This window comes from Temnothorax americanus, unplaced genomic scaffold, assembly GCF_048541705.1.
Source record: "Temnothorax americanus isolate GAGA-0224 unplaced genomic scaffold, ASM4854170v1 Scaffold6, whole genome shotgun sequence".
NCBI lineage: Eukaryota > Metazoa > Arthropoda > Insecta > Hymenoptera > Formicidae > Temnothorax > Temnothorax americanus.
Window position 1 is genome coordinate 5,893,434 of NW_027509751.1, and position 22,342 is coordinate 5,915,775.

The window sequence follows — 22,342 nt, forward strand, 5'->3', positions numbered from 1 at the left end:
TTCGAGATAAACATTTTTTAATTCTTTATTCGGATTACATATATTTGTTTATAATACATGTATTTTTTCTTCTTTTCCTAACATTGATTTCATTTTTCACTTTTACTTTTTGCTTACATATCTCAGATGGTGAATCTGAAGAATGCTTTGGGCGCTGACGAGCTCACCGACAAGAAGGTCGGTCTCCCTCGCGCCCTTCTGGCGGAATTCTTCGGCACCCTGTTACTCAACTTCTTCGTCTGCGGTACCGTGGTGACCGGAAGTGTCGTCGCTATTAGCCTATGCGTCGGTCTGGTGGTGGCGGTCGTAATCCAGACGATAGGTCATATCTCCGGAGGTCACATCAATCCGGCGGTCACGTGCGGTCTCGTTGTCATTGGCAAGGTATAGTGACAGATTGTATATTAATATTCAATAAAAATTTCAGTATTTTTAACTTGTTCCTGTAGAAAATTCCTCTAAACACTTGATCTGTCTAAAACCTTCTATCTAAAATCGCTTTCAATTTGATATAATATATGTGTATACGTCTATCATATGTAAACTGAGAATCGTTTATTATTCCGCAAATGAAATCTATCCTAGAAGAGCCCGAAGAATTCGATATCCCGCGATGAAAAACAATCGTCTTTGCGTCTATAAAGAAACAGAACTATCTGGACGATTAAAACAGATCCCAGTAAATTTCAAATTAACGCGTTAATAAACGCAATTAATTTTCAATATTAATTTTTATATTATCACATAAATGATTCTAATAGTAATTAAAAATCAATTGAGTATCGATGACTGAATTAATTACGTGGCTTATCCAATCAACTTGAACTATCTGTTCAAGTTCGTCTTCTTTTCTTGCCAAAATGTTTCCTGTCGGTTAATTACGGTAATTACAATAACAATTCTCGGTCGCAGGTACCAATTATCAGGGGTGTTCTGTACGTTGTGGCGCAATGCGCGGGCGCTATCGCGGGTTCGGCGATCATAAGAGCCCTTTCGGCCGATACGATGGAGGCTTTCCTGGGCGTGGTGAAGCTCTCCCACGGGATCACTCCGGTGCAAGGATTCGGCATCGAGTTCTTCCTCGCTTTGCTCTTGGTGCTGGTAGTTTGCGGGGCGTGCGACGCCGCTAAACCAGACAGCAAGGGCATCGCGCCCCTTTTAATCGGCCTGTCGGTCTCCGTCGGCCATCTCGCCGGCGTAAGTACTCCGATTCTAATCACAAAGACAGTTCCTATACTTATTTTAATTATATTTCAAATATTTCAAAATAAATCTTAAAATTGAATTAAATTACAATTTCAATTTAATTCAAATCGAATTTAATTCGATTATCCTAATATAATACATTTATTTTGTATTTTGAAGTTTAAAATTTCAAAATTAACTCTTTATTACTGTAATTGCTTTAAAGTCTTATTTGTTAGATGTCTTATAGAAATTCAAGAGTTAAGTCTGTTTTGTGTTTTCGTTATTATTTTACGTTTTTGTAACAATATTTTAATAATCAGATACCGCGAACGGGTGCGGGGATGAATCCGGCGCGTTCGCTGGGCAGCGCCGTGGTGATGGGCGTCTTCGACAATCACTGGGTGTACTGGGTGGGTCCAATTATGGGCGGTATCGCCGGTGCACTCATCTACGTGCATGCGATCGGACCTGCCAAGCAACCGGAAATCCCCGCCAGGACTTATGCCTCCGTCGCCACCGACGAAAAGGAGGTACATCGTACCACAAGAATGTGAGATCACTTTCAGACATACGAGTAGAAAAAATATCCTGTTGCCGAGATCTCATAATCAATTTTATCTCGCATTCTCAATTTTCCATAAATTTATTAAGTCTAAAATTTTCCTTAATTTCTGTTAGATAAATTTTCCAATTTTCTTAAACTTTTTAAATAATTAATAAAGAAACTATACATTTTGATTGAGTTCCTTGATTCTTTTAATAATTTATTTAATTTTTGGTAAACTCTTAATTCATGATTATTCAGATATTTCAATTTTTTCAATAAGTAAAAGGTTAAGTATTGACTAAATTAAGTATCGAGCTTTGGATATTTTTTTCAAATTGTCAGTGTCTGAAGGTGGCTTGAAAATATTTTAGTTTCTAGATACAATGTAAGTCTGGCATCTTTCTATATGCATTAACAAACGTTTAATCCGCATGAAAGTCGCTGCACGGAAATACGCATTAACTTTCCACTTGTAAATAATACTATTTATTAGAATTTCGATATTTTCTACTTGACGATGGAACTTTTCGGGAGCACAAATTCTTGTCCGAATCTTGCAAGAGGTACTTAATAAAAAAATTTATTCGTGCATGAGCATAATAATGCATGATAGTAAAATGCGATAGAAATGTATTTTTATCTTCCAAAGAAAAACTTCTTTTTTTTTTTATACAATCTTCGCAACATTAAAAGAGTCAAAAAAAGAAAAACCATCGTTCAAAAACTTTTCAAGAAAACGATAGAATACAAGATATATACTTGCTTTTATGACTATTTCGCGCTCTTTCTTCATTCTTTACAAAATCTCGCAATTATTTTGCACCGGAACTAAGTGCACCACTTTTGCCGGGATAAGAGACATTCTAAAGTCCACGATCGTCTATATCCCACAGAGGTTCGAGTACATTGACAGCGGACGTGGCGGACTTTAAAATACGAAGATGCCCAGACGTACAAGAGCGATCTAGCGATTCGCCCGTAGTATAGAACTTCCGCGTCTAAAAAAAAAAAAGAATTAAAAGAGAATAGCGAACATGAAAACATCCTTGTTTTACAGCTCCAGAATCTTGCCAGCAGGAAAAACGCCAGTCTCGCTTGACGCTCTTAACCGACTCTAACCGTGTCTTTCTCTGCCAACTCGCCAATCATCTTTTATCGTATATAATGTGATAAGAACTATCGGACAGCTTTTAAAAAGTACCGCGCGTGTATTTCGAAACTGATTCTGATGGAGTGGTGTTAAAAAAAAAACACGATCGTGACGACGTCGATTTTTATTGATCTTTGAGAAGATAGGACGATCTATACGGGCGCAATCATTTGCATTTCAATTCGCTGACTTTAAAATAAAATGTACATTTTTTTCATAATTAGGTACAATTAGCAATTTTTAAAACTTCAGCAAGAGAGGTATTAACGTAATTTGAAAATGCCTTTAATGCTAAATTATTCAAGGCATCATAGAAATATAGTCACAAAGAAAATTTAATGCAACTAAATGAATTAAATTGATAGATAAATTTCTCAACAGAATTACGTGCTGCTTTATAAAATATTAAGGCATTAAGAGTCTCTCTCCTTTTTTCCTCTATAATTTTTCGTCAATTTATAACAATATCTTTCATTGCACAAATTAAACTTTAAAAAATTTGATTATACAATAATATAGATCGTCGTCCTGTAATCGTAAAAGATTCGAATGTGAAGAAAGCCAAAGAGATCTTTTGTCACGAAGTAACGTTGCCGACATCTCATGCCACATTGAGTAACACATGTATAGCCACCCGTTTATTGCACAAGATGCATTTTGATAACACCTTTGATAATAATTATCGATCCACCCAACATTTGACTAAATTTTTCTGCACTTTAATCACAATAATACTAAAAAAAAATCATGCAGTCTGCTTAAACGTCATAAATATGTGAAGCAATTTCAAATTTTGGCATTTGATGATAATGCATATCTGTTAACTTATCATTTCATATTATATACATATATAGAAAATCTTAATTCAACCTTTAATAATTTATCCTTATTTAGTTACTATTAATAAATAACAAATATATTTTGCTTGCAAACAAGCAAGATTCGATCAGAGTAGTTAGCCATTATCTTTATCTTATATAAATCATCGTTTTTTATTTGCTTAGTTATTTGTATGTTTTATTAATTTAAGAGCTTGTGTGACTTTTCGATATTTTCGCAATTAGATTAACGCAAATGCATGCTCGTAATTATTTCGCGTAAGTTGATACACAGATGATTGTGTCTCGACATTTTTTACCCGATCATCGTAGATCTCTGAATCTTTTGACATGTTCACATGCACGAAAGTTTATTAAAAACAAAAATTGTAAGATATTTGATTAAAAACCACTAATTGCTTAAAAACGTATCGTAAAAAACGCGATTAATTTTCAATTAATCGTGACTTTTAATTCATCATATATATTTCATACATTGGCAACAAAAATATGCACTTCTCCCATAAATAGAATCAACAAGACAATATTTATATATTAATAATGATCATCAGAGAGTACGTATACTATCATAAATATGTGACCGTTATATGTAATTAATGTTGTATGGAATAAAATGTCTAAGTTTTTATATAAATCTGTTGAATTATTATTATCCTCTTGCCAATAATAAAACGCTACAATAATTGTTATACCTACTTTATATAATATATAATTATGTAACAATTCTTACCTCTTTCTCCCTTTGAATTGCCTGTTTGTATATTAATTGTTGCTCGGAAGTGGATGGGACGGAGAAAAGGCGCAATAAATATCCAGGTGGACTTTCTACACTTACACACTTTTGTATTTCATATATAGTTCCAAGTATCTTGCAGAATATCGGGTAACCTACATGTTACCGTTTCAACTAGTTTAACGAAATAATTCTGTATATGATTACTGTAAACATATATCTATAGTTCATTATCTCTTATGTTCCCAACGTTATAAATGTGTTGACTTGCAGAATCAGAGTCTGTTGCACCAATAAGAAAACGAGAAAAAAAGGAGAAAAATAAATCTCGCGGCTTTAATATCTACAATTATTCTAAACGTAGGAGCAAGCTCGAAGAAAAAGGATTAATTTAATGATTAAATTGATCGCGACTTCAATTAGCGACTTGCATTTCAATCGACGTTAAAAACCGGTTAGCTAAATCATTTATTTGAAGTGTTTCGGAAATAATAGCGTAATTATATAATTTAGAATAGTCAAATTACTCTAACATTTTCAGTTTAAAATGCAGATGTCTTAATTACATTGAATTAAATAAGGTGTATATTATTCATCATAATTAAAAATCGTAAAAGTGACTTAATTGACTGAGGGGGGGAGGGGGAGTGCCAGGCGAATGACAGCCGTTGGTTAGTGCAACTGGCCCTGGCTACGTACTAATCCTTAACGCTAAAAAAAGAAGACGAATCCGACGACTTTTCTTTTCTTTTCTTTTTTTCCCTTTGTTTTGTCGTAGCAAAAGCGAACGTGCGCGAATGAGGAAACCGCCAGGAGAGACACGGTATGTACATATTTCTCACAGCTCTGATACAGTTCGCAAGTCGGTGCCAATAAAACCATCCGGTGGCTGACCATATATTTACAATGTCCTCTCATTGCGAATGTACCTAGTTGAACAACAATACGGACGAAATAAAGGCGAGCATGTTAGGGATCGGAAACTCTTTCCGATCTAGAAATCGCTCTGTTCACCTCGAGAATTGGCATGAATAAAATTTTGCGATATCAAGGTAAATAAGATAAGATATGGCAGAATCAATAAGATACTTCAGAATGTTGCAACTTTCCGAGCTACTCCCAGGAAAAGCAATAAACATAATTGTATAGCTACGAGAAGGAAAGCTTTGAAATGTAAATAATATAGGGGTATCTTGATACGTGTTAAATAAATTAAGATAATTCGTCACGTTCGCGCGATAATGGTAAATGATACATGATTCGTTCGAGTCAGTTTTACCTTCGTCAAATCTATCATCTTCGGATAGAAAGAGGAGTGAAAGACATGTGAGAAAAATTTCGAAGAGATCCTGAGAGGAGCGCGATCACCGAGCTTCGATATCGTAGAAGCGACTGAAAAAAATACAAAAAAAAAACGTGTGTGCTTAAATCAAAGAAATGCAACAATATTCTTCTGTAAAAGCATTCTCACACAATTAATTTAGTTTTAATATCTGTATACACTGTAAATCCAAATAGCTCATTTTACATGTTTTGTTGGGTGTTAAATTAACACGCTTAATCGCATTAAATTAATAGTTAATACGGTTAGCTGTGTTAAATGACGTAATTTAAAACGGCAAGAAATGTGTGAGAAGAGCTTTAGTTAAAATGTCAAAATAACACACTTGGATTTGCAGTGTACGTTAACGGAATATATAAATGCTTGTTGCTGTCAGTTTAATTCGCCGAAATTCTCGTCGAGTCTTGCGCAATTGGAAATTAACGTTGCTATTCTGAATATCAATGATACTGTCGAAGTTAAATTGCATTAGGATAAGAGAGACATTAGGACTTCATTTAGTATTTAAGAAAATAGATTAATAATTTCAATGAACGCTTTTTCATAATTATGTATATGGAAGTGGGAACTCAAGATGACTGAAGCGACAGTGTCAATTATAAAAGCTAACATTATAAGAGTCAACTAGAAAAGAATAAAATTTTTAGAGGTCTTGTGATGTTATGTCAGTGTTCTAATACATTATTAAGTGTGTTTATAATATAATATATATTAATAATATAATATATAATTATAATATGTATAATATATATTATAGTATTAATATATATTGTTATTATGCATTGTAATAATTAAAATAATAATAATAACGTGACTCTAATATATATGTATAACTCGAGAAACTTAATATTGTAATTATTTATATAATAATAGTATATATATATATATAAAATAAAGCCCGAAATTGTTTTAACACTTTAGCTGCAGAATACGCATATATACTATAGGACGTATATATACGTACGAAAAAGAAACCTTTCATTTGCGTAATGTATTCCCGTCTATTCCCGTCTATAAAAAAGCTGTATGCGAGCATTTTCCGTATATAGCAAACGGTTTTTAATTGAAACGCGCAACAGCTAAAGGAATAAAAGGATCGAATTCAACTCGCATAATTCGAGCTATATATATATATATATATATATATATATATATATATATATGTAGGTCCAGGGGTATGTTCCGGGACTGTTTACGTTTTTTGAAATGTACAGTCCTGGAATATAACGCATATATATGTAATCAGATTCAAAAAACTGTCCCGAAAAATGCCGTAGGACATCAATTTTTTCCAGGACAGTCCTGGAAACTGCCAAATGTCCCGGAATATACCGATATCAAAAATAAAAGTCCCGGAACATACTTCCAGACCTACATATATATATATATATACATATATATATATATATATATGACTAAAGTAATTAAAGCTCGAATTATGCGAGTTGAATTCGATCCTTTTATTCCTTTAGCTGTTGCGCGTTTCAATTAAAAACCGTTTGCTATATAGACGCGAATACATTACGCAAATGAAAGGTTTCTTTTTCGTACGTATATATACGTCCTATAGTATATATGCGTATTCTGCAGCTAAAGTGTTAAAACAATTTCGAGCTTTATTTTATATTAAATGACTCAAACTCAATTTAGGTACATGCAAAACCAATTTTAATAATGCAATTTTTTTATACTTGCTTCATAATTGCAACGTTGTATTATTCTATTTTTTATTCAATCTCGATTGCATGATATCAATAATACCGATAATACGGTCCACTGCCGGAACGTTAATATTGACGTCAACCAAACTGAACAGCAATTAATTTTAAATACCAAGTATCAAAATTAATTACCAATCGTGCGAGAAACCTCAGAAATCTTACAGTAAATTTTTACTTGGTGCAGCACCTCGGTCGAGCAAAAGAAAAAAAATAGACCTCCTTCAACCCTCCATCTGCGAGAGCTTGACCTCCAAACTGTCCTGGCTGTCGTTCGTGTCGTTCAGATTGATAGTGTCGTTGCCCTGCGACAACTCGATGACGGAATCGCTCAGACTAACGGCCGTTGATTTCTGTACCTCCAGCACATCGTCTGACGCTTCGAAAATCGAAGTGGTCTCGGAGAGGTCTTGATTGTCCAGCGTGATAGCACCGGAGTCTGGCTGACTCTCCTCCTGCACGGCGATCACCTGCGTGGGCTCTTCCATCTCGGGGTCCAATTTGATCTCCGTCTCCTGCGCGACCTCAACCTCCATCGCCGTCTCCTCCTTCATGTTCTCCTCGATCCTCTGCATGTCATCAGCATGACATCTTATGTCTTGATCCATCACCAAATCCTGCTCGTCGACTTCCATCGCCGAGTCGGTCTTTTGTTTCGCGGACGCGTTCACGTCCGACGTAGTCGAAGCTGCGATACCGGAAATCTGCGAGAGGTTACTCAGAACCGTCTCCTGCATCTTCACCACGTTGTCGGTAGTCTCGAAAATGCTGCACAATTCGCGGCTCATCTCCTCCACCTCCGACGTATCGCTCGGCTTCACGATCATGTAACGCTTGTTCGAATACACCTTGTTGCTGGAGATCGTCGGACCCTTCTTCGGAGCTGGCGTGGCGGTTGACGTAGTGTTGCTGCTGCTGCTGCTGCTGCTGCTGCTACCGGTCACCGTCGTATTTAGCGTGCTCTGGACCTCTGCTTGAACATTTTCCAACGTCTCCTCCGCGACAGGATTGTCCTCTTGCTTTACCATAACTTGCTCCGTCTCGTCTTTTTCTGACTCTTGGGTCGGGTCACCCTTCGTCGTATCCGTCTCGTCATTGTACTCCCGCTCTTCGTCGTATATACTCTGTTTCCGTTTGACGAACACTCTCTTGAGCGGCAACTGCTGTTCATCCTCGGACTCATCGTGTCGCTCCGGCAGCATCTCGTCGATCGCCTCGTAGTCCTGCTGTGCTTTCCTCGCTTGCAGCTCCTCGATCTTCAATCTCTGTTGCTCCACACGCTTCTCCAACTGCTCCAGCTTCTCCTTGGTCTCCCGATCCTGCCCCTGGGCGACCACTTGCGTCTTTTGCGGAGCGGCCACAGCGGTGCTCTTCGGCGTGCCACCGCTGGACGACGCCAAGGTCTTCAGTTCGAATTTCTCGTTCAAAACAGCGTCCTCTGCTTTCTGACGTTGTTCCGCGGACTGCAACACCGCCTGTACCAGGTTCTGACTCTTGTCGAGCGGTCGCTTCACCACTACTCGCTTCACCACGTTGCCGGTCGGCAGTTTCGCCAGCTCCGCGGGATCTATCGCGGTACCGTCCGGATTCATGATAACTTCGCGAGTAGTGTCACCCTGGCGGATAATTCTACGAACGATCACTCGCTTGACTTTATGCGAGCCGGGAGTGCCGCTCAGAGAGATGTCCCCTTCCTTGACAACGGGTGTACTAACTGCCGTCCCTTCGTTGCTGCCTCCTGCCGATTTTCTCAGCACAATTCTTTTAATCACCTTGACGGTGTTGACAGCCTTCGGAGCGGGTGCCGGGGTCTCCGCCTTGTCTCCGTCCTTGTGACTTTCCTGGGAAGCGCTCTGGGATCTCGTTACAGGTGCTAGCGACTCCTTAGACTGATCCTGGCCGGGGTTCTGCTGGTGCTTCAACGGGATCTTGTGTTCCTTAAACACCGAAGCGACGATCTTCTGCACCTGCGCCTCGGTCTCATCCACACGGCCACTCTTGGAGCTTTCATCCTTAATCTGTGACGACCCGGAGCCTTTCGAGCTGCTTTGAGAAGCGGAGCTGGTCGGAGTGGTTTGTTTCGTGACCTTCTGCTCTTGAACGTCGCGACGCTGGATGGGCATCAGCGTCTTAATGGTCTTTTTCACCATATTGCCGTCTTTGCCACGCACGTATACCACCTTGCGTTCCTCTTTCTCTGGTTTCTCGGGTTTCTCCTCCTTGTCTTCTCCCTCCTCTTCTTCCTCCTCCTCCTCTTCACTCTCCGAGGGCTTCGGCGGCTTCGGCGGTTTCGGCAACTTCTTCACAATGTACGCCGGTGGCTCATAATCATCATCCCCGTCAGAATACTGATCCTCCTCCTCTTCCTCCTCATCAGAATCCAATTCAAGATTCTTCTTGGTGTCGGGCTGCAAGCCGTCCGGGCCCATTTTTTCACCTGCCTCAATATGCTGCTTGATATGAGTAACATAATCGGCACGATTACGACAAGATTCTTGACAAACGTCGCAAGTAAGGCCCATCCCCGTGCGCTTCGTATGCGTCAACTGGTGCACCTCCAGGCTTTCCTTACGCTTGAACGCCTTGCCGCAGTCCTCGCAAACGTGGCGCTTTTCCACTGAATGGGTACGCATATGTCTGGTCAAATGATGCGACAGTAGAAACGTGCGCGGGCACAATTTACACATGTACGGCCGATGACCAGCGTGAGTAGACAGGTGACGGGCCAGTTTCGTGCTGGTGTGAAAAGCCTCCTTGCAGTAATCGCACACGAACGTCTTATCTTCATTATGCAGCACCTCGTGCCGTTCCAGACCCTGCTTGTATTGGAAGCGCTTGTTGCAGATGTTGCACTGGAACGGCTTATCTTTCTTGTGCACCGAGTCCTCGTGCTTCTCGAGCTCTTCCGTGGTGAAGAACTCGCGGTCACAGTGCTGGCAAGCGTACCGCGTTTCATCCCTATGTACCTTCTCGTGACGTTGAAGTAGATTCAACCGCGAGAACTGCTTCTGGCAGATTGAGCACGAGTACGGTTTTTCCTCCGAGTGCGTGCTCATGTGCTTGCCTAAGTCGTACTTGGTGAAGAAGTGCCGATCGCACTCGGTGCACTTGTAATTGCGGTCGCGATGCCCGCGCTGAATGTGCAACAAGAGAGCCTGACGCAAGGGAAACGTGCGTTCGCACTGATCGCATGCATGCACTCTGATCTCTCCTGGCTCTAATTTCCTGTTCTCCTTGATGTTGCTCACTTCCTGGTCACCCTCGCTGCCTCCGTCCTGCTCCTCTTCATAAAGATGCTCGCTGGCCTTCTCCCTCTGCTTTTCGTTTTGACGTTCTCTTTCCCTCTCCCTCTCCCTTTCTCTGGTTTCACGTCTCTCTCTGGTGTCTCTGCTGTCGTTATCAAAGGTACGTTGCTTCTTAGAGACCTCATTCTGCGATCTCTCGGCAGATCTCTTATTGCCGATATCCGTCGGTGGATCGGTGGGGAGGGGCGGAAAGGGTCTCGGCAACACTCCAGACAGGGGATAGTCCCTCAATGCTTCGTCGGCCTTCTTGCATTGCAGCTTGAATTTGTACGAGCGGTCCAGATTCCAGCGACACATGTTGCAGAGCATCTGCGGCATCCCGTCCGCGGCGTACACCTATCGAGAATAAGACGCGGTGGATCGTTAGCGACGTGCTCAGCAGTTGGGGTTCCGGAAAGGAGTTTCTTCGGCGTTGGACATTCAGGAGTTGCAGGAGAGGTTTCGTTGGATTCATATAATCTTCGACTTTGCAAAGTTTTATAAATTCAAAGGTAAATATACTATAAATCTTGTAAATTATTTATGTTTATTTAAATGATATAAAACACTATATAAGTACGTATAAATAGTAAGTAAATATATGTATTATTATATTATATAATTTTGTAGGTGTGTATGTAATTCAAAACTTCATTGGTTCAGGTGCTTTATTTGGAAAAATGTAAGAAATATAATGAAACATATCCATATATATCACACGTCTAAATATAATATGGAATATATAAATAAAAATATAGAATAGATTTAATAAAAAAAGCAATAATGGAAAAATAGAGCATAAACCGAGATAAACATTATTTTATCATATAATATTCAAAGAATGGAACATATATCAGATTCTTTTTTTTATTTACTTATGCATAATACCCCTATATTTTTATAAGACTTCCATTTAAATAGAATTTGACACATAACACATAGCGTAATATAGATTTAATTTAAAAAAGCAATAATAGAAAAATAAAGCATAAATATTATTTCTTATCTAATATTCAAAGAATGGAATATCAGATTCCTTTTTTTTATTCACTTATGTACAATATCCCTATATTTTATAGGACTTCCGTTTAAATAGAATTTGACATATAATACATGCATTCAATTTTCTATGTATCGCGTAAGTTTCCGTTTCCATTTAAATACGGAAAGACGCGATAAATATTAAAGCAAACGTATATACGATTATACGAACGAATAAAATACTCCATCAACAAATCGTTGGACAAAATCGATTTTACTTTATAAGACAGCCTGGAATGAATTATTTTTTATATTTAAACCGTTCATCTATTTTAAAATTTAAAATAAACTGTCGTCATGCTCCGAAAATTCCGGGGCTCCGGGTGAGAAAGAGAAATTCGGCGGGAAACGCAATTGTCAATCGAACGTCATCTCCACGCGACCACCGGAACCGCGTCGCCGAAATCCGCATCCGGCCGGCAATATCACCGTCTATATTACCGATGTCGCCGCGCGGTCGTATCGCCGTATATCAACTTGCTCCGCGAGTGTCCGCGACACAACAAAAGCACCCCTCGGTAGCCCGCCCCTGCCCCTACCGCCTCCTAATCAAATTCCCGCTGCGTGAACGAAGAGGCAAGCCGAGAACTCCGCGCGCGAGTCGCGCCGAATGCATGTTACCCGCGAGAGGAACTCCAGCGGTGTCGGAGCCACCGCGCTCCGGCACTCCGGCGGTCGATGCCGCCGACGGACGCCGACGGCCCGTTTGAGGGTATATCGTTAGCGGCCGGGGGGGGGGGGGCACTCACCTCGATGGCGACGCAGGACATGATCTGCAGCGCGAGCGGTACTTGGAACGGCTTGTTGGGGTCGCGCTCGTAGATGAAGCTCAGCGGCTCCGAGTCCGACAAGCAGAAACGGCAGACGCGCCGCGAGCGCAGCGGCGTCGGCCTGTTCTCCATTCCGTCTGCCGGCGTCTCTTTTCGCCTCCTTCCTCTTCTTCCTCCTCTTCCTCCTCCTCCTCCTCTTCCTCTTCCTCTTCGCGGTAGCGTGTTCTGATTTGCTTCTCGCGCTCACGCACGATGCTCGTCCCGCTTGGCAACCGCCGCGCGATTACGATTAACTACTCCGGCGGAGCAACTCTGCTGCCGCCCGACCACCGGGATCCGATCCGCGTACGAAATCCGCCGGACAACTCGCGCGGCTGCTACTTACTAGTCACTCGTTAGTTGCTCGCTCGCCCGCTTCGCTTGGCTCGCTCGCTCACTCGCTCGACGACGCCGAGCGTCGGTAAGCGTCGTGGAACGTCGCCTCTTCTCACCGGGGAATAGCAGCGGGTACGCCGCCACGGCGCTTTATAATGGCGGAAAAACGCGGAACAGGCTGGCCAAGCACGCGTCGTCTCCGCTGCGTGGAGAAGACGCTGTCGTCAGCTTTTGCACAGTGGCGCCGCGGCAAACATCGCTCGGTTGACACGTGGCGCGAACGAGCCGCGCGGTCGGTGAAGTGGGGAACGCGTTTGGCGCCGATTGGTATGGCGAGTTTAGTGCGACTCTTCGTGGAGAGATGGCGCGTCTATCCTCGTTGAAGCCTTTGACGAGATGTTAGAGGCTTGGGAGAGTTGGAAGTTGAGTATTCTTCTTTTTACGCTCTTTGAACTTATTGATTATTTTTTTTGCATATAAATAAAATAATATTGATATATACATATTAAGGCTTTATATTATAGAGAAAAAATATAGTACAAAAAGGAAAAGAGTAATCTACTACAATCGAAACGAATTATTTTTAGACACTTTGAAGATATTAGGATTTTTTTAAAAACCCGCGTGAATTTTAAATAAAATTAAGACAGTTTTATGAAATGACAATTTCGAAGTGTGTAAAAAATTGCAAAAGATAAATCTATTATAATAATATGTTATTCATAAATTATTAGCAAATTTTGATCAATGTCCCGCTTTGTTAATTTTGTACATTTTAAATGTGAAGAAATATTGCGTTGGACATTCCAGCTATAGCTATAAAAGACATAATTTTTCAGATCGTTAGACATCTTTTAATATCTTTTAAACGTTTTTAAGACGTTTTATTTTAAAAGCTTCTGCTAGCTGGGATAATTGTAGACCGTAATTTCTAATAAAAGAGAAAAAAAGTAAAAAAGGTTCCCTTTTTTCTTTCTTTCCTTCCTACCATGCATTTAGCCGATTTAACGGCTTTAGCGCATCAACAATCGATCGTAGAAAATGACAAGCTACGTTTACGCGAGCGTTACTTCTGTATTAGTAACTTAGGATACAATTGTAAAAGGTCTCTCTCTCTCTCTCTCTCTCTCTCTCTAGCAGCGCCAAGTTTTTTGACAAGAAAAATTTATGTATTTTAATAAAATATTTTAATGTTGTACTGTTACCTCTGTAATTCTTTGCGATCCGATTAAATTTTTTAAAATACATATATAAACTTTGTATTTAAATACCTTGTATTCCCTTGTTGGGTTTCAATATTTTAATAAAATATTTGTATTTTGTATTGTTACCTCTGTAATTTTACGCGGAGTAAATTATCGTAAGTTTATTACAAAATCCCGTTTACGCGAAGGAAAATTCTGTTTACGTGAAGGAATTATCGTAAAGTTACTACAGAATTAAGTAATCGCTTGCGTAAAACGTAGTAAAGGGAAAACAAACATCGATTATCATCAAGTTCAAGTCCTTATTACTATTTAACTTCACACGCGTGTCTGTTTATGACACGTCTTTTTTTTACGAGAGAGATGCACATTTTAATTTTGAATAGCTTTCATATACCTTTTTAGATTTTGAAAATGTCACTTATTTATTATAAGTAATTCTTACTAGCGTATTGAAAAATGTGGCGATTTTTGCGTAAAGCGCAACAGCAACGCAATCGCGATCTGGACGTTCTTCGTCGGGATATCGATACGGACGTGCACGTTAAATCGGCGGGGGATCTACTGCAAAGTTTACAGGTGGATCTTGAACAAGGTTTATCTACGACCGTTGCGAAAAATCGCCTGCGAGATCAGGGCCCAAACACCCTGACTCCGCCGAAAAGAACTTTGAAGATTCAGAAGATCTTGCATCGATGCTGCGGAGGATTTTCCTTGCTCATATGGGTATACCTAGCAATTTTTGAATGATTTGATCTTTCCTATTACACATGCATTTTGGAAAGAATGTTAATATTTAGATATTTTTTTGTGTTAAAAGTGCCATATACCCTACAAAATAAAGACCCTTCTATAAAGGTTGACGTCATTAAATATCTCAAAGAAAAAAACTGGGCCTTATAGTCAAAAACTATAGACAAAAAGAGAAAGAGAAGAAAAATAAAAATAAATGCATGTATTATTTCACTATACAATTCCTTCTACGAGTTTACAGTCACGAGAATGTATTTTTATTTAATTTTGATAAATAATTGTTTATTTATCTTTCTATATATAATTTTAGGTTTTAAATATATAATAATATAATATGAAGTTAGTTATTAAATAATATAAGGTTCAAATTTTGAATTTTTTGTATCAGCATTAATTATACCTATCCATTATTTCTAATATTAATTTTAAGCTGACATTTATTTTTATAGATCAAGTAAGTTTATCTTCTTAAACTTTATTTTCTTATTTTCTTACTGTTATATATATAGCTATATTGCATGTGTTTTAACTTAAGTTGAAAATTAATGATCAAATATAAAACAGAAGAAGTAGATCAATTAAATAATTACATATGTTAAATGTAAAAATTTTTCCATTTTGTAAAGAACTCATTAAAATATAATTAACTTCCAGATAGGAGCCATTTTGTGCTTCGGCAACTACTTCTTGGAGTTGGAGACTTACGGCGAGGCTTCCAAGGATCACCTCTGGCTCGGTGTAGTCCTGATTGTGCTGATCGTGATCACCGGCACGTTCAGTTACTATCAAGACTCCAAGAGCTCACGCATTATGGAATCGTTCCAGCAGATGGTACCGCAACGTGCCAAGGTTCTGCGAGACGGCGAGAGAAAGGAGCTGCTGGCGACCGAGCTGGTGACCGGGGACATTGTCCTGCTGGAGACCGGCGACCGGGTGCCCGCTGACATTAGGATCCTGGAATGTCAAGGTGAAGTGTGTCCTGCCACCGCATCACGCGTGGACTTCTTGTTTTCCTCATAATGGAAAAAACAAGCCTTTCTCCTCGCGCGGACCTCGCGATTGAAATCCACGACGATTTCTCACTTTGTTCAATCTCTCGTCGAAAGAAAGTCGAAAGATATGAGAGAAGAATTATTCGGAGAACAATAATATAAATGCGAGATTATACATCATCGAAAAGACATACAAAACACATTTATTTTTAACTTCTACATCTCCGCGGTCAATTTTCTTTTTTTTTTCTTTTTAGAATTTTTAGATTTGGATGATTAAATTAATATTTTATCAAAAGTTAATTAGTACCGGCATGCATCAGATAACATTTTCAATTTGCATTGTAGTAAAGGTATTAAACTTAAGTTGTATATATATTTAAGGGGAAATCTTGTAAAAATATAATAAAAAGTCTAGATTTTATAGCTTATAGAAATTTATTCTTTTTATTTTAACAAAGGTTTGAAGGTCGATAATGCATCGATTACGGGCGAGTCGATACCATTGATACGAACGGCTAATATTCCGCAAACCGGAAGTGTTATTCAAGCGAAGAATATGGTATTCTTTTCTACAGACGTTGTCGAAGGTACACACACTGTTTAAAGAAAAAATAAAAATATTTTTCTATAATATAATATAAGAAATCAATTTCTTGTACAAACTGTATAATTTATAGTTTAATTTCTAATAATGTTTAAAAATATATTATTTGAGTATTTTATTTTCTTATTTTAAAAAGCATATTAAATGATTCTTAAATCTATATTTAATAAACAATTTTTATCCAGTTATTAAAAATTGTTGTCAAATCTATCGTAACCAACATTGTGTTGCTACATTAAACATAATTGTTTCTTAACAGGTAGCGGAAAGGGTGTTGTAGTGGCCTGTGGTGACCATACAGTGATGGGCAGAGTGGCTAAGCTGACTTCGAGATTGCCGGCCGCACCTACACCTCTCTCCAGGGAGATACATCGCTTCATGAAACTCATCTCGTGTTGGGCCATCTTCCTAGGTGTTTCGTTCTTTGTCATGTCCATGGCGATGGGCCACGACTGGATCGACTCAGTGGTATTTCTGATCGGTATTATCGTGGCCAACGTGCCGGAGGGCATTATCGCCACGATGACGGTCAGCCTGACCTTGACCGCCAAAAAGATGGCCAGCAAGAATTGCCTGGTGAAGAATATCGAGGCTGTCGAGACTTTGGGATGTACCGCCGTTATCTGCAGCGACAAGACCGGCACTCTCACGCAAAATAAAATGACCGTACGATTCCGTTTCTTTTCTTGCGAAAATCTACTGCAGAAGTATGTTATTTGTAGATCTGCTCGCGTTTAGTTTCTTCCGTTTTTTTTGCATTTTTTTGTTACTTTTATAATTGTAACATTTTATGTATTTACATTTTATAATTATTATTTATTATTATTTAGTTATAATTAATTATTATCTCATTATTTTACAATATATATTCATATATTATAAAACCTTATATTAATGTCTACTTATTGTGTGTTTTTTAAATCTATTATTTGTTTTTGATATTTTTTTGCAACAAATGAGAATTATACAATACTGTTTTTTTTTTATATGTAAGTTATGCTTCTGTAGCCTTTACATCGATCTTTTAAACATTTTTATTTTGATCGAACTTCTCCGCGATTTTAGGTCCGACACGTGTGGTACGACGGTCAGCTGCGCGAGGTGATGGCGTCGGATACATGGCGGAAATACGCCAACAACCCGGGTTTCGAAAATCTAGCCAGAGTAGCGAGTCTCTGCAATCGCGCCGACTGGGCACTGATGCCCGAGGACAAACCCTTGCCGTTGAACAAAAGAAAAATCCTGGGAGATGCCTCGGATGCCGCTTTACTGAGGTGCATGGAGGCCTTGTGAAAGGAGGAGCTGATTCCTTCAGGAAGGATTATATCAAGGTAAATGAGCCTGATTAAGTTTTCTGACTAAAAGATTAGAGAAAATTCAAAATTAAATTTAACATTCCAATTGTAAATTTAATGAACTGAAAGTTATTACCTTCAAATTTTAAAATTTCTAATTTCTAATTTTATTTGGAAGATTTTATCAAATTATACATTTACATTTATTTTAATATTATCTAAAAATAATGAATTTTATCTATACGTGTTATTAAAACAAAAATAAAATTATTATTAATAGTTTGAGCAAGAGAACTTAATGTTTAGATATTGGAGATTCCCTTTAATTCAACGGACAAATTTCAAGCGAATGTGCATTTATTTCGCGACAAGTATTTCATATGTTTCAAGGGCGCTCCCGAACGTGTCCTCGAACGTTGTTCGACGGTAGCGTTCGGTGACGAGACTTGAACGAAGAGACAAAGACAGCGTACACAGAATCTTCTTATATCCTGGCGAACAACGGAGAACGCGTTCTCGGCTTTGCCGATCTTGAGCTCTCAAACAAGGCCTTCCCCGTGGGCTATCACTTCGAGGCCGATCCTCCAAATTTCCCCCTTGAAAACTTGAGATTGGTATCTCAGTTCGCATTTTATTTCTCTGAATTTTATTATTAAACATGGACTATACCCAGCAAACACAGAATACATCTTTGATAGCAAATTGTCGGTATATTCTGTGTTTGCTGGGTAAATTTGTTATCATAAGATCATAAGAGTTTGAAGTCTTTGAATATAGGTAAAATTTAATTTTTGCAAAAAAGAAAATTTAAACAAAATCTAAGAATAAGATTTAAAAACCTTAAATAATGAAACTCAATTTTTGGGACCAGGAATGTTTCTTATTGTTAACACTCAAAAATAACTTCACGATTTAATTTTTCTCCCAAGATTTTGAATTCGATATTTTTCTATACTGGTATCTTTTAGATTTTATCCTTCAAGTATTTTAAATACAATTCTTGGATTTTAATTTTTCTTTAGCAATTATTTTCTAAATCAACAAAATTAATTTTTTTTATCGATAGATCGGTCTAGTAGCCATGATGGATCCACCGCGGCCGACTGTGCTTGATGCCGTGTACAAGTGTCGTTGTGCCGGTATTAAGATCATCATGGTCACTGGTGATCATCCCGACACCGCCAAAGCGATCGCCAAGTATGTCGGCATCATTACCGATGACTATGATAATTCCAACAGCGATGCCAGGAAACGACACATCGTGGTGACAGGTGCGCAGCTGCGAGACCTGTTACCGGAACAACTGGACCAGCTTATCAGGCAATATCAGGAGATCGTGTTTGCTAGGACGTCGCCGGTGCAAAAACTACAGATCGTCGAGAGCTGCCAGCGGTTGCATCTGATCACCGCAGTTACCGGCGACGGTGTCAATGACTCCCCGGCCTTGAAGAAGGCCGACATTGGCATCGCTATGGGTATCACAGGTGACCTGAATTTTTCTATAAAAATATTTTCCTAAAGAAAAATATATATCGACGACAAAGTTTCTAAAAGATACATCTAAATGTTCCTGTTGCTTTTAAGGAAATATTGTGGTTCTTTAATTCAAGTAAATAATAGCTGTCACGACGATCTAGTCTCTAATTGTGATCGCCAGGATCCGATGTGAGCAAACAAGTGGCGGACTTAATATTGCTGGACGACAATTTCGCGTCGATAGTAACGGGCATCGAGGAGGGCCGGCGGGTATTCGACAATCTCAAGTCGAACATCGCGTATACTCTAGCGAGCAACGTGCCGAAAATAACGCCTTTTTTAGCGTTCATTGTTCTCGGAATTCCTCTGCCAGTCGGTGTGATCTGTATCTTATGCATCGATCTGGGGACGGACATGTGGCCGGCGGTCGCCTTGGCTTACGAGAAGTCCGAGTCCGATATAATGTTAAGGTATCAAATATAACAAAGTTTTCCCACATATTACACAAAATCATGAAGGCTACATTGTGAAAAGAAATTTGCTCTAATATCAAAGAATTAGCAGTCTCTAAATTATAAATACTTAAAAAATTAAAACTCTTCGCAAAAAAAAATAATTGAAGTAATGAAATTCTATTTCTTCATTCGATTTAAAAGTAATTTTTAGCTAAATTAGCTAGAATTTAGTTCAAGGTTCGGTTATAAAGACGTTTGAAGTAGAATATTATACAAATTGCTAAAATATTTAAATATCTAATTCCATCTTCTTTCACTTCTTGAATATTTCAGGAAGCCCAAAATACCCCAGAGTGACCATTTAGTCAGCCGGCGGCTGATCTTCTTGGCGTACGGTCAGATCGGCGTGATTGAGGCGTGCGCGGGTTTCTTCACGTATTTTGTGGTGATGGCAGAGCACGGTTTCCTGCCTAAAAGATTGTTAGGTCTAAGATCACAGTGGGATAGCCCGGCAGTAAACGACCTGGAGGACAGTTTCGGACAGGAATGGACGTACGAACAGCGCAAGATCCTCGAGTACACTTGTCACACCGCCTTCTTTGTCAGCATCGTGATCGCTCAAGTGGCGGATGCAATGGTCTGCAAGACTAGACGCAACTCGTTACTACGCCAAGGTATGGGCAACTGGGCCCTGAATCTGGGCCTGCTTCTTGAAATCGCCCTGGCCTGTATAATCTGCTACGCGCCTCACATGGACCGCATCCTGAAGACGTATCCCTTGAAGCCAGAGTGGTGGCTACTCGGAGTGCCGTACGCCATCATAATATTAATTTACGAGGAGTTGAGAAAATGGTGGATTAGAAGAAATCCAGGTGGCTGGTGGGACAGAGAAACTTCGTACTAGGTGAGATAGATAAAGAGAAGTCTCATAAACAAAATAAAGATTAAAAAATGCAAAGCCATAATTAATTTTATCTTTTTAAAAATTTGAGAAAGCTAAGTTTAGAGTTGAGATTTTAAAACAATTAAATGAAATTAATTAAAGATGGAAAAAGTTAATTTTTAAATTCAAGTATGTTTATAAAAATTTTAGTTGTGTGTTTAAACTGAATAACTTATATATAGATTTATTTTTATGTTGTTGAAGGATGAGAGATATATTCATATTGCATTCTTATATATTGCACCAAAATGTAAAAAAATAGTTTCGTAAATAATGACCTTTAACGGCTCTCTACTCGTGACTCTTTGGAATCACGCTGCGAATAACCCTTCACTTTTCTAAATAAATTACCGCAAATATATATACGTGTGTGTGTGTGTGTGTGTGTGTGTGTGCGTGCGTGCGTGCGTGCGTGCGTGCGTGCGTGCGTGCGTGCGTGCGTGCGTGCGTGCGTGCGTGCGTGCGTGCGTGCGTGCGTGCGTGCGTGCGTGCGTGCGTGCGTGCGTGCGTGCGTGCGTGCGTGCGTGCGTGCGTGCGTGCGTGCGTGCGTGCGTGTGTGTGTGTGTGTGTGTGTGTAGTGTATATATGTGTATAAGAAAATATTTAAATATTTTAACATTTAGAAAAACAAAAAGTAACAAGAATTGATTTTGTATTAATACATATATTTTATTGTTATGTGTGTATTTTATATATTTAAAAAATATTATTTTGTAAATTGTTATTATTATTATTACAATTATTTAAGAGCAACAAAGTAAAAATATAAATTAATAGCACAATTCACATATGATTATATTTAGATACAAATTGTTATTTAAAAATATTTAAAAAAAATGATATTTTTTTTGAATGAAACAATATAAAAGTGTTATTATTGATTGAGCAGTATTATCACGTCTCGAAATTTTTACGCGCCAGGTAACAATACGCAAAGACGAAACTGGAAACATTAAGGGAAGAAACTGGAATTTCACGTTGTTTTCTCGGCGTGTGGAAGACTTTGGTATGCTAAAAATATCTCGCAAGTAAATATAAAGTTACCAGAAAATCTTGATTTTCGCGAGATTGTGCACTGTTTTCGTAGCGCACATCCTCCTTTTACATCTTTTACTTTAAATTTTTGCTTCAAACTTTACAATTGTTGTAATTTAATTTAGGTTTATCGAAATTTGAGTGTATGATCAATTTGTTCTATATGTGATACATGAATAATTTATAAAACGCATAAATAATTACAAGTGCACCATGAAACTAATTATAAAATATATTAATTATACATATAATATATATACATATACATATATACACATGCAAGTATGTATTGGGGATTACATTAAAATCGCTGACAAAGGTTTTGCCGATAGCATTCACACTATTTCGAAATAATTTTGACGAAAAGTTATTATTACTGATATGCAAAAGTCAGTAAATATATTGACAAGTGTTTATTTAACAAATACAACGTAAACAATGTCAGCAAAAGCATTATCGGTGATTTTAACGTATCTCGTACGCTACATACGCAATTTTCTAATATGCAATTTTATATGTAATTTTAGATGAGCTGAAAATTGATGTGTACATGCATATGTGTACATTGTACATATAGAAGATTGTCGGTTTTCC

General features: G+C 38.5%; 3 protein-coding genes across 7 annotated transcripts in view; 2 read left to right on the forward strand and 1 right to left on the reverse strand.

The window, feature by feature from the left end:
• The window catches only part of LOC143905172 (aquaporin AQPAn.G), a 40,042-nt gene extending 36,746 nt beyond the window's left edge, over window positions 1–3,296 (forward strand). For 2 of the 3 annotated variants that reach the window (XM_077420369.1, XM_077420371.1), the window contains exons 2-5: window positions 127–384; window positions 913–1,197; window positions 1,509–1,718; window positions 2,793–3,296. In XM_077420369.1, coding sequence (XP_077276495.1) covers window positions 127–384; window positions 913–1,197; window positions 1,509–1,718; window positions 2,793–2,834 — 795 coding nt within the window. In that variant the 3' untranslated portion in view covers window positions 2,835–3,296. Of the gene's footprint in view, window positions 1–126; window positions 385–912; window positions 1,198–1,508; window positions 1,719–2,628 lie in introns of all 3 variants that reach the window. The other variant, XM_077420370.1, reaches the window with a different exon arrangement.
• Window positions 3,297–4,543: 1,247 nt separating this feature from the next.
• LOC143905166 (uncharacterized) lies at window positions 4,544–13,107 on the reverse strand. 3 transcript variants are annotated; one of them, XR_013259127.1, is made up of 3 exons: window positions 12,592–13,107; window positions 7,683–11,158; window positions 4,544–5,849 (listed from the first exon to the last, which is right to left on the reverse strand). XR_013259127.1 is itself a non-coding variant. In XM_077420361.1 (3 exons), exons 1-2 carry the CDS (start codon window positions 12,742–12,744, stop codon window positions 7,742–7,744), a joined length of 3,570 nt encoding a protein of 1,189 aa, XP_077276487.1. In that variant the 5' UTR covers window positions 12,745–13,107; the 3' UTR covers window positions 4,544–5,849; window positions 7,696–7,741. The 3 variants fall into 3 exon arrangements, 2 of the variants coding, with proteins under 2 accessions (XP_077276487.1, XP_077276486.1); XM_077420361.1 differs by having other exon boundaries at window positions 7,696–11,158; XM_077420360.1 differs by having other exon boundaries at window positions 4,544–11,158.
• Window positions 13,108–13,301: 194 nt separating this feature from the next.
• On the forward strand, window positions 13,302–22,329 carry LOC143905176 (sodium/potassium-transporting ATPase subunit alpha). Its single transcript, XM_077420382.1, is given in 12 exon segments — window positions 13,302–14,918; window positions 15,600–15,912; window positions 16,399–16,527; window positions 16,804–17,210; window positions 17,610–17,875; window positions 18,130–18,281; window positions 18,284–18,453; window positions 18,906–19,323; window positions 19,497–19,785; window positions 20,104–20,674; window positions 21,635–21,719; window positions 22,276–22,329. Coding segments are annotated over 10 exon segments (2,982 nt in total). The 5' UTR covers window positions 13,302–14,651; the 3' UTR covers window positions 21,635–21,719; window positions 22,276–22,329.
• The last annotated feature ends 13 nt before the right edge of the window (window positions 22,330–22,342 follow it).